Here is a 14,874-nt window from a genome sequence, read left to right as displayed (position 1 = left end):
AAACCAATTTTATTTTTTTCCAACCCCAACACAGTATCTTATATTCACTGGCATGTCATGTCAGAACGTAAGAAAAACAAGTAAAGAATTCCAAAACTTACATATGACATGATGTGCCCTTGAACTTAGGAAAACAAAATTCTCGAAAAAAATATTGCATTTTTTTTCTTCTGTTTTCTTTTCTTAGAAAAATCTTTAACCTTGATGAATGTAATCTCTTTCGAACACGCATCCTTTCACTTTTTTATTTGCAGTTTGTTTCAAAGAAGGAGAAAAGAAACAAAAATGAAACGAAGGAAACGTAGTAACATAAATCCTTAGTGGTTAACTTTAATTTGCCAAGATGCAGCAGACATGGACGTAGGCAGGATAACTTGTGAGGGAGGGAAAAATATGCAATACAAAATTTTAATAATTTCTGGTATGTTGACTATCCAATGTGAGCAACAACCATCTGGGAAATTTAACTTTCCTAATTTAAATCGGTTTCTTCTGTACCATGGCATTGCTCACCAACCTCCTTGGTAGCCCTGGTTACTCCACCACTGCCACCATATTATGTTACTAGAATGCCTTTCCAGCTAACTTTTTTGCAATGTTAGTTAATTTTGCGTTCAAGTTCGTTGAATAGGAATCTGTGGCGTATGAGTGAAATATGAGCTAGGTATTTATATATAGCTCATACGCTTACATGGCTGGGTGGATTATTATTACTTATACGCCTAAGTAAGCGAACGAAAATTTTGATATATTTTTAAATGTAAAATAGAAAATGTGAATTAAACAAATATTCTTTTAAAAATCCATGGCTTGTAGGGGCCTTGAAAAAGTATCCTTTTAAAAATCCACGCCTTGTGGAGGCTTTGAAAGGCCCTGTGGAGACCTTGAAAAAGTATCCTTTTAAAAATCCACGCCTTGTGGAGGCTTTGAAAGGCCCTGTGGAGACCTTGAAAAAGTATCCTTTTAAAAATCCACGCCTTGTGGAGGCTTTGAAAGGCCCTGTGGAGACCTTGAAAAAGTATCCTTTTAAAAATCCACGCCTTGTGGAGGCTTTGAAAGGCCCTGTGGAGACCTTGAAAAAGTATCCTTTTAAAAATCCACGCCTTATGGAGGCATTGAAAGGCCCTGTGGAGACCTTGAAAAATTATCCTTTTAAAAATCCACGCCTTGTGGAGGCTTTGAAAGGCCCTGTGGAGACCTTGAAAAAGCATCCTTTTAAAAATCCACGCCTTGTGGAGGCTTTGAAAGGCCCTGTGGAGACCTTGAAAAAGTATCCTTTTAAAAATCCACGCCTTGTGGAGGCTTTGAAAGGCCCTGTGGAGGCCTAGAAAAATAATCGTTTAAAAATCCACGCCTAGTGGAGGCCTAGAAAAATAATCGTTTAAAAATCCACGCCTCCTGGAGGCTTTAGAAAAATATTATTTTGAAAATCCACGCCTCCTGGAGGCTTTAGAAAAATATTATTTTAAAATTCCACGCCTAGTGGAGGCCTAGAAAAATAATCGTTTAAAAACCCACGCCTAGTTGAGACCTAGAAAAATAATCGTTTAAAAATCCACGCCTAATGGAGGCCTAGAAAAATAATCGTTTAAAAATCCACGCCTAATGGAGGCCTAGAAAAATAATCGTTTAAAAATCCACGCCTAATGGAGGCCTAGAAAAATAATTGTTTAAAAATCCACGCCTAATGGAGGCCTAGAAAAATAATCGTTTAAAAATCCACGCCTAATGGAGGACTAGAAAAATAATCGTATAAAAATCCACGCCTAGTGGAGGCCTAGAAAAATAATCGTAATCATCCTGGAGGCTTTATCCATGCATCCTTAAAAATCGACGCATACTGGAGGCTATAGAAAAATATTATTTTAAAAATCCACGCCTCCTGGAGGCTTTAGAAAAATATTATTTTAAAACCAGCAAGGAAAGTAGTAAAGTCGGACGGGGCCGACTATATGATACCCTTCACCACTATGGGTATATTAAACAGGACTATTAACATGAAATAAAATATGTGATATTTATCTAAAGGTGAATCTACCTAGATCTATCCATCAACATGTCATTCGTATGTTACAATGGGACAAAGGTATGTAAATCGACTTCAAACAAATATAAATAGGTCATCCGTTGGGGAATGTCTGTACTTCTATAAAACGCAACTACGTAATTCTAGGCTCAATTTTGTACGTTGTGCAGAATTTGATGTCAATCTGACTAACATGAAGAGTTTGATGCCCAATTTACTTGAAATCGGGCGAAAATATATATGGAAGCTCTATCCAAATATTAAGCGATTTCACACAAACTTGTCACAGGTTAGGTTATACTAATTTCAGAGCGTTTTGTTCCTATCAGCCTATTGGTTCCTTGTCGCGTCAATTAGTTAAAATCAATCTATAATAAAAGGGAGCTATATCTAAATCATTATCGTTATGCCAAATTTCGTGCAAATCGAAGGATATATGGGGACTTTGGTGCACCCTTTACATGAAATCGGACGAAACTATATATGGGAGCTATATCTAAATCTGGACCGATTTTCTCGAAACTTGGCAGACATCATTCTAGGCTCAATTCAGTACGTTATGCCAAATTTTGTGCAAATCGAAAGATATATAGGGACTTTGGGGCACCATTTACATGAAATCGGACGAAACTATATATGGGAGCTATATCTAAATCTGGACCGATTTTCTTGAAACATGGCAGACATCATTCTAGGATCAATTCAGTACGTTATGCCAAATTTCGTGCAAATCGAATGATATATAGGGACTTTGGGGCACCATTTACATGAAATCGGACGAAACTATTTATGGGAGCTATATCTAAATCTGGACCGATTTTCTCGAAACTTGGCAGACATCATTCTAGGCTCAAATTAAGTACGTTATACCTAATTTAGTGCAAATCGAAGGGTGTATAGGGACTTTGGTGCACCATTTACATGAAGTCGGACGAAACTATATATGGGAGCTATATCTAAATTTGGACCGATTTTCTCGAAACTTGGGAGACATCATTCTAGGCTCAATTCAGTACGTTATACATAATTTAGTGCAAATCGAAGGATATATAGAGACTTTGGTGCACCATTTACATGAAATCGGACGAAACTATATATGGGAGCTATATCAAAATCTGGACCGATTTTCATGAAACTTGGCAGACATCATTCTAGGCCTAAATGATTAGGCTGTACCAAATTTCGTGCAAATTGAAAGATATATAGGGACCGTTTACATTAAATCGGTTAAATATATATATGGGAGCTATATCTAAATCTGAACCGATTTTTTCCAATTTCAATAGGGTTCGTCCTTGGGCCGAATAAGTGACTTGTGCCAAATTTCATCCAAATCGGATCATAAATGCGACCTGTACTTTGTTTACAATTTAACATCAACAGACGGACGGACAGACGGACGGACATGCATAAATCGACTCAGAAAGTGATTCTATGCATATTCTCAAAAGGAACCATGGGTCTATCTCGATTCCTTTTGCCTGTTACAAACATATGCACAAAGACATAATACCCTGTACCACAGAGTGGTGAAGGGCATAAAAATTCCTGAAAAACATTATTTTAAAAATCCACGTCTAATGAGTCTCCGAAAATTATTTTTTTTAATAATTAAGCAATTTTAATTTTCTAATTTTTCAGATATTATTACATCTCAAAACTTTGTCTTTATTCATATCAAATTCTAGGCTACAATTATTACGACAAACTCTCTCCTGAGAAAATCGAGTATATGTGTGTGTTAGTTTAGTTTTCCCTAAACTCCCAAACAAGTTGGCTACATTTTGGACAAATACCAACTCTTTCCTCGACAACTCATAACCCATTTCCCCAACCGGTGGTAAAACACAGTACGACCATAGTCTCTTCATCCTTTCATTTATTCTAAGTTGGTCTTATTAAAAATTATTCTTTAAAATATTTTTATTTAACGAGTTTCCAAGAAGGAGATAAAATGTACATACAAAATGCTTTTAACCGGAAACAAGTTTATTTTTTAATCACTTCTCGAGAAGTAAATGTGGGGAAACTAAAATATAAATACAGACAGAATATTAAAATTAGTTTGAAGTGCAAAAACAAAAAACAAAAAAATAAATAAAATAGAATTATGAAATGACACACTAAAAGTTAAAGGGGTTTTGACTTAAATAAGAATATTTTATGTCGGATTTAATGGAGCTTAAGGTGACAGACCGAGATGCAGGTTTTGAATAAAATTAAAAATATTTATTGTATGGGTGATTGAGGTTTGTATGATGTACAGGAATAATGAAATAATTTCTTTAAGTTATCGTAAATGAAAAGGATTTAAATTTAAGTACTAGAAAATATATATATATATATATACCCCTAGGTCGTATGAGTAATAACCACTTACATAATGTATACGTCATTATGTTTTAAGAAAATATTATTACTTATACGTCATAAGGGCCATAAAATATTATTTGTGGCGAAAACAACTCTTGTGGAGGGCTTTGAAAAAAATATGTGTCAGTAATTCTACGCCTTTCGTCGTTGCAATGGATTGAGAATATATTCGTAAAAAAATTCACAACTTGTAGTGACTTGAAAAAAACGGTTTTTTGTTCGACTGAAACCCACTCATTATAGACGCTTAATAAAATATTCCTAAGAATCGACATTTCAGACAATGTACTTCTAAAACATCGACGTCCATTAAGTACTTGGAGAAACTATTCATAAACCAGTAAGGAAAGTAGTAAAGTCGTACTGGGCCGACTATATGATACCCTTCACTACTTTGAGTATATTCTACAAAGTCTCCTATCAGACGTCGCCTTTTCAAAAGAACATCGACATGAAATAGAACGAATGATATATAAGAACTTTGGCGCACCATCGGACGAAAATATATATGGGAGCTATATCTAAATCTATATGGAAGCTATATCTAAATCTGAAGCGATTTTCATGAAACTTAACACACGTCATTTTAGACTTAATTTAGTGTGCTATACCAAATTTCGTGTAAATCGAAAGATATTTAGGGACTGTAGCGCACCATTTACCTTAAATCGGACAAATATATATGGGAGATATATCTAAATCTGAACCGATTTCCACGAAACTCAGCACACATCATTCCAAGCTCCATTCAGTATACTATGCGAAACTTCGCCCAAATCTAAAGATATTTAGGGACTAAATCGGACGAAAAAAATATATGGGAGCTATATCTAAATCTGAAGCGATTTTCACGAAACTTAACACACGTCATTCTAGACTTAATTTAGTGTGCTATACGAAATTTCGTGTAAATCGAAGGATATTTAGGGTCTGTACGCACCATTTACCTTATATCGGACGAAAATATATATGTGAGCTATAACTAAATCTAAGCCGATTTTCATGAAACTTAGCACACATCATTCTAGACTTAATTCAGTATGCTGTGCCAAACTTCGAGCAAATCGAAAGATATTTAGGGACTTTGGTGCACCATTTACCTTAAATCGGACGAAAATATATATGGGAGCTATATCTAAATCTGAAGCGATTTCCATGAAACTTAGCACACGTCATTCTAGACTTAATTTAGTGTGCCATACCAAATTTCGTGTAAATCGAAAGATATATAGGGAATTTGGTTCATCATTTACCTTAAATCGGACGAAACTATATATGGGAGCTATATCCAAATCTGAATAGATTTTCCTCAATTTCAATAGGGTTCGTTCTTGGGCCACAAAAGTGAACTGTGCTAAATTTCATCTAAATCGGATCATAAATGCGACCTGTACTTTGTATACAATTTAACATCTACAGACGGACGGACATGCATAAAGCGACTTAGAAAGGGATTCTATGCATATTCTCAAAATGAACCATGTGTCTATCTCGTTTCCTTTTGCCTGTTACAAACATATGCACAAAGACATAATACCCGGTACCACAGTGTGGTGAAGGGTATTAAATAATATAGAAGATCGTATGAATAAAATAAAGTATACGCTCGGATGTTCCAAAATATTATTATTAATCATACGTCACAAAGTCTCCAAAATATTTATTAATTTAAAAAAATATATACATTTTTTTTGAGAATAATAAATGAAATTTTCATTTGCATTGCTTAGCCCTTTTTCCAGTAATTAATTATGGCATCAGTAGCTCCATATATTTTCAAAAATATAAATGTCAGCCAAAACAAGTTTACATGTTTCTTTGTTTTTTTAGATTTGTTGCATGCTCGTATCGCTGACTTTTACCCAGCCAATGATTTATGAAATTATTTCCTATTCGACTTCCGTAAAACCAACCAGTGACCGTTTTCTTTTCGCACACAATAAACCATGGCATGTGAGGATGTTTACCTATGTACAGCACATTTAAATACAAATCGTGTTAACTTTATTTGTTTGCATTTCATGTTAAATTGTACTTTTATTAGTCATAAAAACAACTAAATTAGCCAGGGAACAATTAATCAAAATTTTGAGGGAATATTTGTTACAACGAAAATAAAAGGGTTGGAAGTTAGATTTTAGGAAAACACACACATTTTGTAAAACACGTTTCCATAGTTTCCTATTTTTCAAATCTGATTACGGAGTATGATATTAAGGAGAACATTGGTGCGTATGATTGCTGTCAACAGTCATACGCTCCCTTGTAAAGTTAATTATTATAACTAATACGCCCTCGAGTTCCCCGAGCTAAAATTGAGCCGTAAAATTTAATATCAAACGACCTCCAATTTATCGATAAGCTTCCATAATTTTAAAAAATATTTTCTTTAATAAAAAACACATCTCATCAATTGTCTTTTCATCTTAAATATTTCCCCCATATTATCTCTAACCCCTTTTATGGACAATTATGTGTAAGCCTTACAAAGACTATAACATTTAATATCTAATCCTTTCTTCGTTGCTTTTCAAACATCAAAAAAAAAAAAAAAAAAAAAAATTACCCAAGAATGTTATTATATCTTCTACAAAAATAATATTTACCGAAAAGAAAACTAATGCCACACATATCCTCAGCCACTCGTCTCGTTTCACCCCACAAAATAAACACAGACACCCAATACTTCTTCACAAAGTATCGCCTGCAGGGCAACAATACAAATTGCTCGGCACTAAAACAACAACGACAGCATCAAGAGGAACAGCTAAAGCAACAAAATGGCTTACAGATATTATGATAAAATATATGTGTGTATGTATGTGTGGAGGATTATGACAGCCTTTTAAATTTATAGAAGAAAAATTCTAATCTATGGTTCCTCGAATATATTCAATACAAAATATTGCATGAATTTTTTTCTATATTTCTATTGTTTCTATAGAAAAAATTTGGAGAACTTCAGAATAAAAAATTGGAGAACCTCAGTTCGGAATTTTTTCTATAGACAAAATTTGGAGAACCTCAGTTCGGAAAAATTCCTGGAACTTCAATTACCATTTCTTCCTATAGAAAAAAATTCCTGGAACCTCAGTTCCCATTTTGTCCTATAGAAAAACATTACTGGGACCTCAATTCCCATTTTTTCCAATAGAAAAAAATCGTGGAACCTCAGTTCCCATTTTTCCTATAGAAAAAAATTGTGGAACCCCAGTTCCCATTTTTTCCTATACAAAAAAATCGAGGAATCTCAGTTCCCATTTTTTCCCATGGAAAAAATTCGTGGAATCTCAGTTGCCATTTTTTCCTATAGAAAAAAATTCCTGGAGCCTCAGTTCCCAAATTTTTTCTATAGGAAAAATCCCTGGAACCTCAGTTACCAATTTGTTTCTATAGGAAAAAATTCCTGGAAATTCAGTTCCCAATTTTTTTCTATAGAAAAAAATCCTTGGAACCTCAGTTCCCAATTTTTTTCTATAGGAAAAAATCCCTTGAACCTCAGTTCCCAAATTTTCCTATAGGAAAAAATCCCTAGAACATCAGTTTCCAATTTGTTTCTATAAGAAAAAATCCCTGGATCCTCAGTTCCCAACTTGTTTCTATAGGAAAAAAACCCCTGGAATATCAGATCCCAATTTGTTTCTATAGGAAAAAACCCCTGGAACCTCCGTTCCCAAATTTTTCTATAGGAAAAAATCCCTGGAATCTCAGTTCCCAATTTTTTTTCTTTAGGAAAAAATCCCTGGAACCTCAGTTCCTAATTTTTTCTATAGGAAAAAAATCCCTGGAACCTCAGTTCCCAATTTTTTTTCTATAGGAAAAAATCCCTGGAACCTCAGTTCCCAATTTTTTTCTATAGGAAAAAATCCCTTGAACCTCAGTTCCCAAATTTTCCTATAGGAAAAAATCCCTAGAACATCAGTTTCCAATTTGTTTCTATAAGAAAAAATCCCTGGATCCTCAGTTCCCAACTTGTTTCTATAGGAAAAAAAACCCCTGGAACATCAGATCCCAATTTTTTTCTATAGGAAAAAATCCCTGGATCCTCAGTTCCCAATTTTTTTTCTATAGGAAAAAATCCCTGGAACTTCAGTTCTCAATTTGTTTCTATAGAAAAACATTCCTGGAACCTCAGTTCCCAATTTTTTTTTCTATAGGAAAAAATCCCTGGAACCTCAGTTCCCAATTTGTTTCTATAGGAAAAAACCCCTGGAACCTCCGTTCCCAAATTTTTCTATAGGAAAAAATCCCTGGAATCTCAGTTCCCAATTTTTTTTCTTTAGGAAAAAATCCCTGGAACCTCAGTTCCTAATTTTTTCTATAGGAAAAAAATACCTGGAACCTCAGTTCCCAATTTTTTTTATATAGGAAAAAATCCCTGGAACCTCAGTTCCCAATTTTTTTTCTATAGGAAAAAATCCCTGGAACCTCAGTTCCCAATTTATTTCTATAGGAAAAAATCCCTTGAACCTCAGTTCCCAATTTTTTGCTAAAAACCAATGGAACCTCAGTTCCCAATATTTTTCTATAGGAAAAAACCCCTGGAACATCAGATCCCAATTTTTTTCTATAGGAAAAAATCCCTGGAACCTCAGTTCCCAATTTTTTTTCTATAGGAAAAAATCCCTGGAACTTCAGTTCTCAATTTGTTTCTATAGAAAAACATTCCTGGAACCTCAGTTCCCAATTTTTTTTTCTATAGGAAAAAATCCCTGGAACCTCAGTTCCCAATTTGTTTCTATAGGAAAAAACCCCTGGAACCTCCGTTCCCAAATTTTTCTATAGGAAAAAATCCCTGGAATCTCAGTTCCCAATTTTTTTTCTTTAGGAAAAAATCCCTGGAACCTCAGTTCCTAATTTTTTCTATAGGAAAAAAATCCCTGGAACCTCAGTTCCCAATTTTTTTTCTATAGGAAAAAATCCCTGGAACCTCAGTTCCCAATTTTTTTTCTATAGGAAAAAATCCCTGGAACCTCAGTTCCCAATTTATTTCTATAGGAAAAAATCCCTTGAACCTCAGTTCCCAATTTTTTTCTATAGGAAAAAATCCCTGGAAACTCCGTTCCCAATATTTTCCTATAGGAAAAAATCCCTAGAACATCAGTTTCCAATTTGTTTCTATAAGAAAAAATCCCTGGATCCTCAGTTCCCAACTTGTTTCTATAGGAAAAAAAACCCCTGGAACATCAGATCCCAATTTTTTTCTATAGGAAAAAATCCCTGGATCCTCAGTTCCCAATTTTTTTTCTATAGGAAAAAATCCCTGGAACTTCAGTTCTCAATTTGTTTCTATAGAAAAACATTCCTGGAACCTCAGTTCCCAATTTTTTTTTCTATAGGAAAAAATCCCTGGAACCTCAGTTCCCAATTTGTTTCTATAGGAAAAAACCCCTGGAACCTCCGTTCCCAAATTTTTCTATAGGAAAAAATCCCTGGAATCTCAGTTCCCAATTTTTTTTCTTTAGGAAAAAATCCCTGGAACCTCAGTTCCTAATTTTTTCTATAGGAAAAAAATCCCTGGAACCTCAGTTCCCAATTTTTTTTCTATAGGAAAAAATCCCTGGAACCTCAGTTCCCAATTTTTTTTCTATAGGAAAAAATCCCTGGAACCTCAGTTCCCAATTTATTTCTATAGGAAAAAATCCCTTGAACCTCAGTTCCCAATTTTTTGCTAAAAACCAATGGAACCTCAGTTCCCAATATTTTTCTATAGGAAAAAACCCCTGGAACATCAGATCCCAATTTTTTTCTATAGGAAAAAATCCCTGGAACCTCAGTTCCCAATTTTTTTTCTATAGGAAAAAATCCCTGGAACTTCAGTTCTCAATTTGTTTCTATAGAAAAACATTCCTGGAACCTCAGTTCCCAATTTTTTTTTCTATAGGAAAAAATCCCTGGAACCTCAGTTCCCAATTTGTTTCTATAGGAAAAAACCCCTGGAACCTCCGTTCCCAAATTTTTCTATAGGAAAAAATCCCTGGAATCTCAGTTCCCAATTTTTTTTCTTTAGGAAAAAATCCCTGGAACCTCAGTTCCTAATTTTTTCTATAGGAAAAAAATCCCTGGAACCTCAGTTCCCAATTTTTTTTCTATAGGAAAAAATCCCTGGAACCTCAGTTCCCAATTTTTTTTCTATAGGAAAAAATCCCTGGAACCTCAGTTCCCAATTTATTTCTATAGGAAAAAATCCCTTGAACCTCAGTTCCCAATTTTTTTCTATAGGAAAAAATCCCTGGAAACTCCGTTCCCAATATTTTTTTATAGGAAAAAATCCCTGGAACTTCAGTTCTCAATTTGTTTCTATAGAAAAACATTCCTGGAACCTCAGTTCCCAATTTTTTTTCTATAGGAAAAAATCCCTGTAACCTCAGTTCCCAATTTGTTTCTATAGGAAAAAACCCCTGGAACCTCCGTTCCCAAATTTTTCTATAGGAAAAAATCCCTGGAACCTCAGTTCTCGATTTTTTTCTATAGGAAAAAACCTGGAACCTCAGTTCCCAATTTTTTCTATAGGAAAAAATCCCTGGAACCTAAATCAAATTATCATTAAAATAAAATAGAACCATAAAAAATTAACAACTTACCCCATGTTTATGCTGATTTTCAAATTCACATTGATGCTGATGATGATGATCCCTTAGGCCATAGCTGGCATCCTTCTCCGACAAATGGCCCTGTTTGTGTTTTTGTGATTTTTGTCCACATCCATCATTGGCGATGTGGTCATCAACATCGGCGTCGACATCACTGTCTTCACCATCCGCACCACCTGCACCTCCACCATCACGATGTCTTCTATGGCCACCATTATCGTGAACATATTGTGGCCCACGGCAACACAGCCGTGCATAGGTACACTGTAGTGCCTCGGCCAGGATGGCACCCAGACTGGAGAGACACATCAGCATTAGTGGTACTCCAATTAAAGCATAAAAGATCGTGGCAATTTTACCGCCAGTGGTACGCGGTGTTAGACTGCCATGACCTGTCGTTCGTTCAAAGGTTTACATCAAAGTCGGTAGAAGATGAAAAGAAAGAAATAGAGGATAGAAAAAAAATGACAAAATGAAACGTTTTAGTTTTTTCTTCTTCTTTATGCTGCAGGGCAGAAAATAAAAATATTTTTTTATAGCAGACAGCAAGCGATGTTTGTTATTGTTGTTGTTGTTATTTTTTATCTAAGCTAGTATAACAGTTACAGGCTATGGATAAATAACATTGAGATTTTAATCGAAAATTATAAGAAGAGGAAAAGAAGATGAGAGGAAACAACAAAACGGCTTCTAAGGAAGCGTAAATAATTGTTTAGAAGAAGACGAAGAAGAAGGGAGATTTTCTTGAAACCTGAGGATGAGATGCTAAGGACTTTAAAGGCTCCGAAGGTTAGCCAAGGAGAATAAAGATTAAATAGTTTGCCTGAGGGTTAGTTCATATTTCATTTTATGGCGGAAGGTTAAATAAACAAAGGAGAATGATAAACAAATATATAAACAAGACACAGCGAGTATAAAAAATCTAAGGGTAAATGCCAATAGAAAAAAAATTCCTAAACCTCAGTTCCGATTTTTTTGCTATAAAAAATTCGTGGAACCTCAGTTCCTATTTTTTCAAAAGAAAAAAAATTACTGGAACCTCAGTTTTCAGTCAGTTATTTTATTTAAATTATCTCCTTCCTCTGTTTGTCCTCATATTCCTCTATTATTAATAATCCTAATCCCTCAAAAGTAACTAAGCGACTGCGAACAAAGAATCCGACGACTGTGTAATTCTTCGCCAAAACTTTGTTTCATTAAAAATCATAAAAATTTAATTAGCTTCATGTTATTTTCTCTCATTTCCATGTTTTTCCTGCCCTTCATTCCGCGCGAATTTTTGCCAACCACAATATGGCAAAGCATAGCAACATGGTTATAACTGGGAAGAAAAAAATGGGTTTATGGTTTCAGAATTTTTTTCTCTCCCGTTCGAAACGTCATGCATTATAATTTTGCTATTTGCTAACTATGATTTTTTCTTCGTTTGCTGGCATTTCAGTTTCATATTTTGTAGTTGTTGTTGAATTTTTTCTCTGTTACGGTTTCAATTTTTACGCACCAATAGTTGTTATCACAGTTACGGAATACAGCAATGCTTCACTGAACGACCATTTCGTTGCGGTAAAATCATTGTTTTCCATCGGATAATTGCCACCGAAACGACCCACAGATGTTGTTGTTGATATATCTGTGGCTAGACCGCCACTGCCACCGCCCAGTGACGAAGAGGAGGATGCGGAGGACGAGGATGCTCCAGCTGCACCTGCTATGGTACCGGCATTGCCACCATTGCGTGTGGCAGCCACTATTGTACCCTCGAAACGTCTCAATTGTTCGTGTACCAACATTGTCCAGTTGCGTTCATAGAGGACATTCAATTTTTCTGAAAATAGGAAGAGAGAGAGAGAGAGAGAGAGAGAACATGATGTAAATGCTAGCCAAACTAAATCAATTAAAAATAAAAATTAATGACAATATAAATTTTTTTCAGATCTAAAAATTGGTGTAGATCTTTTAAAAATATGATTTCAGGGCCTAGAAATAGGCGTAATTTTATTTTCAAATATTTTTCATGTCCTACATTTAGGAGTGGATTAAGATTAGTAAAAAACATATAAAAATACTTTCTAAGGAATCCACGCCTAAATCTGGGCCTTAGAAAACTTTTGGTCTTTAGTGCACAATGTACATTAAATCGGACCAAAATATATATGGGAGCTATATCTAAATATGAACCGATTTTATCGAAACTTAACACTCATCGTTCTAGACCTAATTCAGTACGATGTGCCTAATTTCGTGCAAATCGAAGGATATATAAGGACTTTCGTGCACTATTTACCTCAAATCGGACTAAAATATATATGGGAGCTATATCGAAATCTGAACCGATTTTCACGAAACTTAGCACACAACATTCCAGACCTAATTCAGTAGGTTATACCAAATTTCGTGCAAATCGAAAAAGATATAGGGACTTTGGTACACCATTTACCTAAAATCGGACAAAACTATATATGGGAGCTATATCTAAATCTGAACCCATTTTCACGAAACTTTGCATATATCATTCTGAACCTAATTCAGAACTCTATGCCAAATTTCATGCAAATCGAAAGATATATAGGGTCTTTGGTGCACCATTTACCTTATATCGGACGAAAATATATATGAAAGATATATCTAATCTGACCAGATTTTAACGAAACTTAGCACACATCATGCTATGCTTAACGCAGTATGCTGTGCCAAATTTCGTGCAAATCGAAGGATATATAGGGACTTTGGTGCACTATTTACATCAAATCGGACGACAATATATATGGGAGCTATATATAAATCTGACCCGATTTTCTCGAAACTTGACACATATCATTCTAGCCTCAATTCAGTATACTATGCAAAATTTCGTGCAAATCGAAAGATATGTGGGGACTTTGGAGTCCTATTTACCTTAAATCTGACGAAAATATATATGTGAGCTATATCTAAATCTCAACCAATTTTCAAGAAACGTAGCACACCTCTGTCTAGACTAAATTCAGTACGATATGCCGAATTTCGTGGAAATCGAAAGATATTTAGGGACTTTGGTGCACCATTTTCTTAAATCGGACGAACATATATATGGGAGCTATATCTAAATCTGAACCGATTTTCACGAAACTTAGCACACCCCTATCTAGACTTAATTCAGTACGCTGTGCCTAATTTCGTGCCAATCGAAGGATATATAGAGGCTTTGGTGCACCATTTACCTTAAATCGGACGAAAATATACATGGGAGCTATATCGAAATCTGAACGGATTTTCTCGAAACTTGACACACATCATTCTAGCTTAAATTCAATGTTCTATGCAAAATTTCGTTCAAATCGAAAGATATATAGGGTCTTTGGTCCACCATTTACATAAAATCGTAGAAAACTATATATGGGACCTCTATCGAAATCTGATGCCATTTTCACGAAACTTTGCACACATCATTCTGGACCTAATTCAGATCTCTATGCCAAATTTCATGCAAATCGAAAGATATATGGGGACTTTGATGGACAATTTTCCTTAAATCGGACAAAAATGTATACAGGAGATCTATCTAAATCTGAACCGATTTTTCCTAATTTCAATAGGGTTCGTCCTTGGGCCAAATAAGTAAACTGTGCTAAATTTCAGCAAAATCAGGTTATAAATGCGACGTGTACTTTGTTTACAATTTTACATGGACAGACAGACAGACGGACGGACCTGTCTAAATCGACTCAGAAAGTGATTCTATGCATATTCTCAAAATGAACCATGGGTCTATCTCGATTCCTTTTGCATGTTACAAACATATGCACAAAGACCTAATAACCTGTACCACAGTGTGGTGAAGGGTATAAAAATATTTGTAAGGAATCCACGTCTAAATCTACGATTTAAAAAAATATGTTTTAG

General features: G+C 34.9%; 1 protein-coding gene across 1 annotated transcript in view; it reads right to left on the bottom strand.

Moving 5' to 3' along the window:
• The window catches only part of LOC133332385 (uncharacterized), a gene marked incomplete at its 5' end in the record, with an annotated part of 44,679 nt that extends 31,852 nt beyond the window's left edge, over positions 1-12,827 (bottom strand). The window contains 2 exons of the mRNA XM_061540785.1: positions 10,984-11,384; positions 12,494-12,827. Of these exons, the coding sequence (XP_061396769.1) occupies positions 10,984-11,384; positions 12,494-12,827 (735 nt within the window). The remainder of the gene's footprint in view (positions 1-10,983; positions 11,385-12,493) is intronic.
• Between the last annotated feature and the right edge of the window lie 2,047 nt (positions 12,828-14,874).

This window comes from Musca vetustissima, unplaced genomic scaffold, assembly GCF_032173495.1.
Source record: "Musca vetustissima isolate MV318-11 ecotype Yass unplaced genomic scaffold, APGP_CSIRO_Mvet_v1 utg22754, whole genome shotgun sequence".
Taxonomy (NCBI): Eukaryota; Metazoa; Arthropoda; class Insecta; order Diptera; family Muscidae; genus Musca; species Musca vetustissima.
Note: the sequence above shows the minus strand (reverse complement) of the source record. Positions and strands in the feature narration are given on the sequence as shown.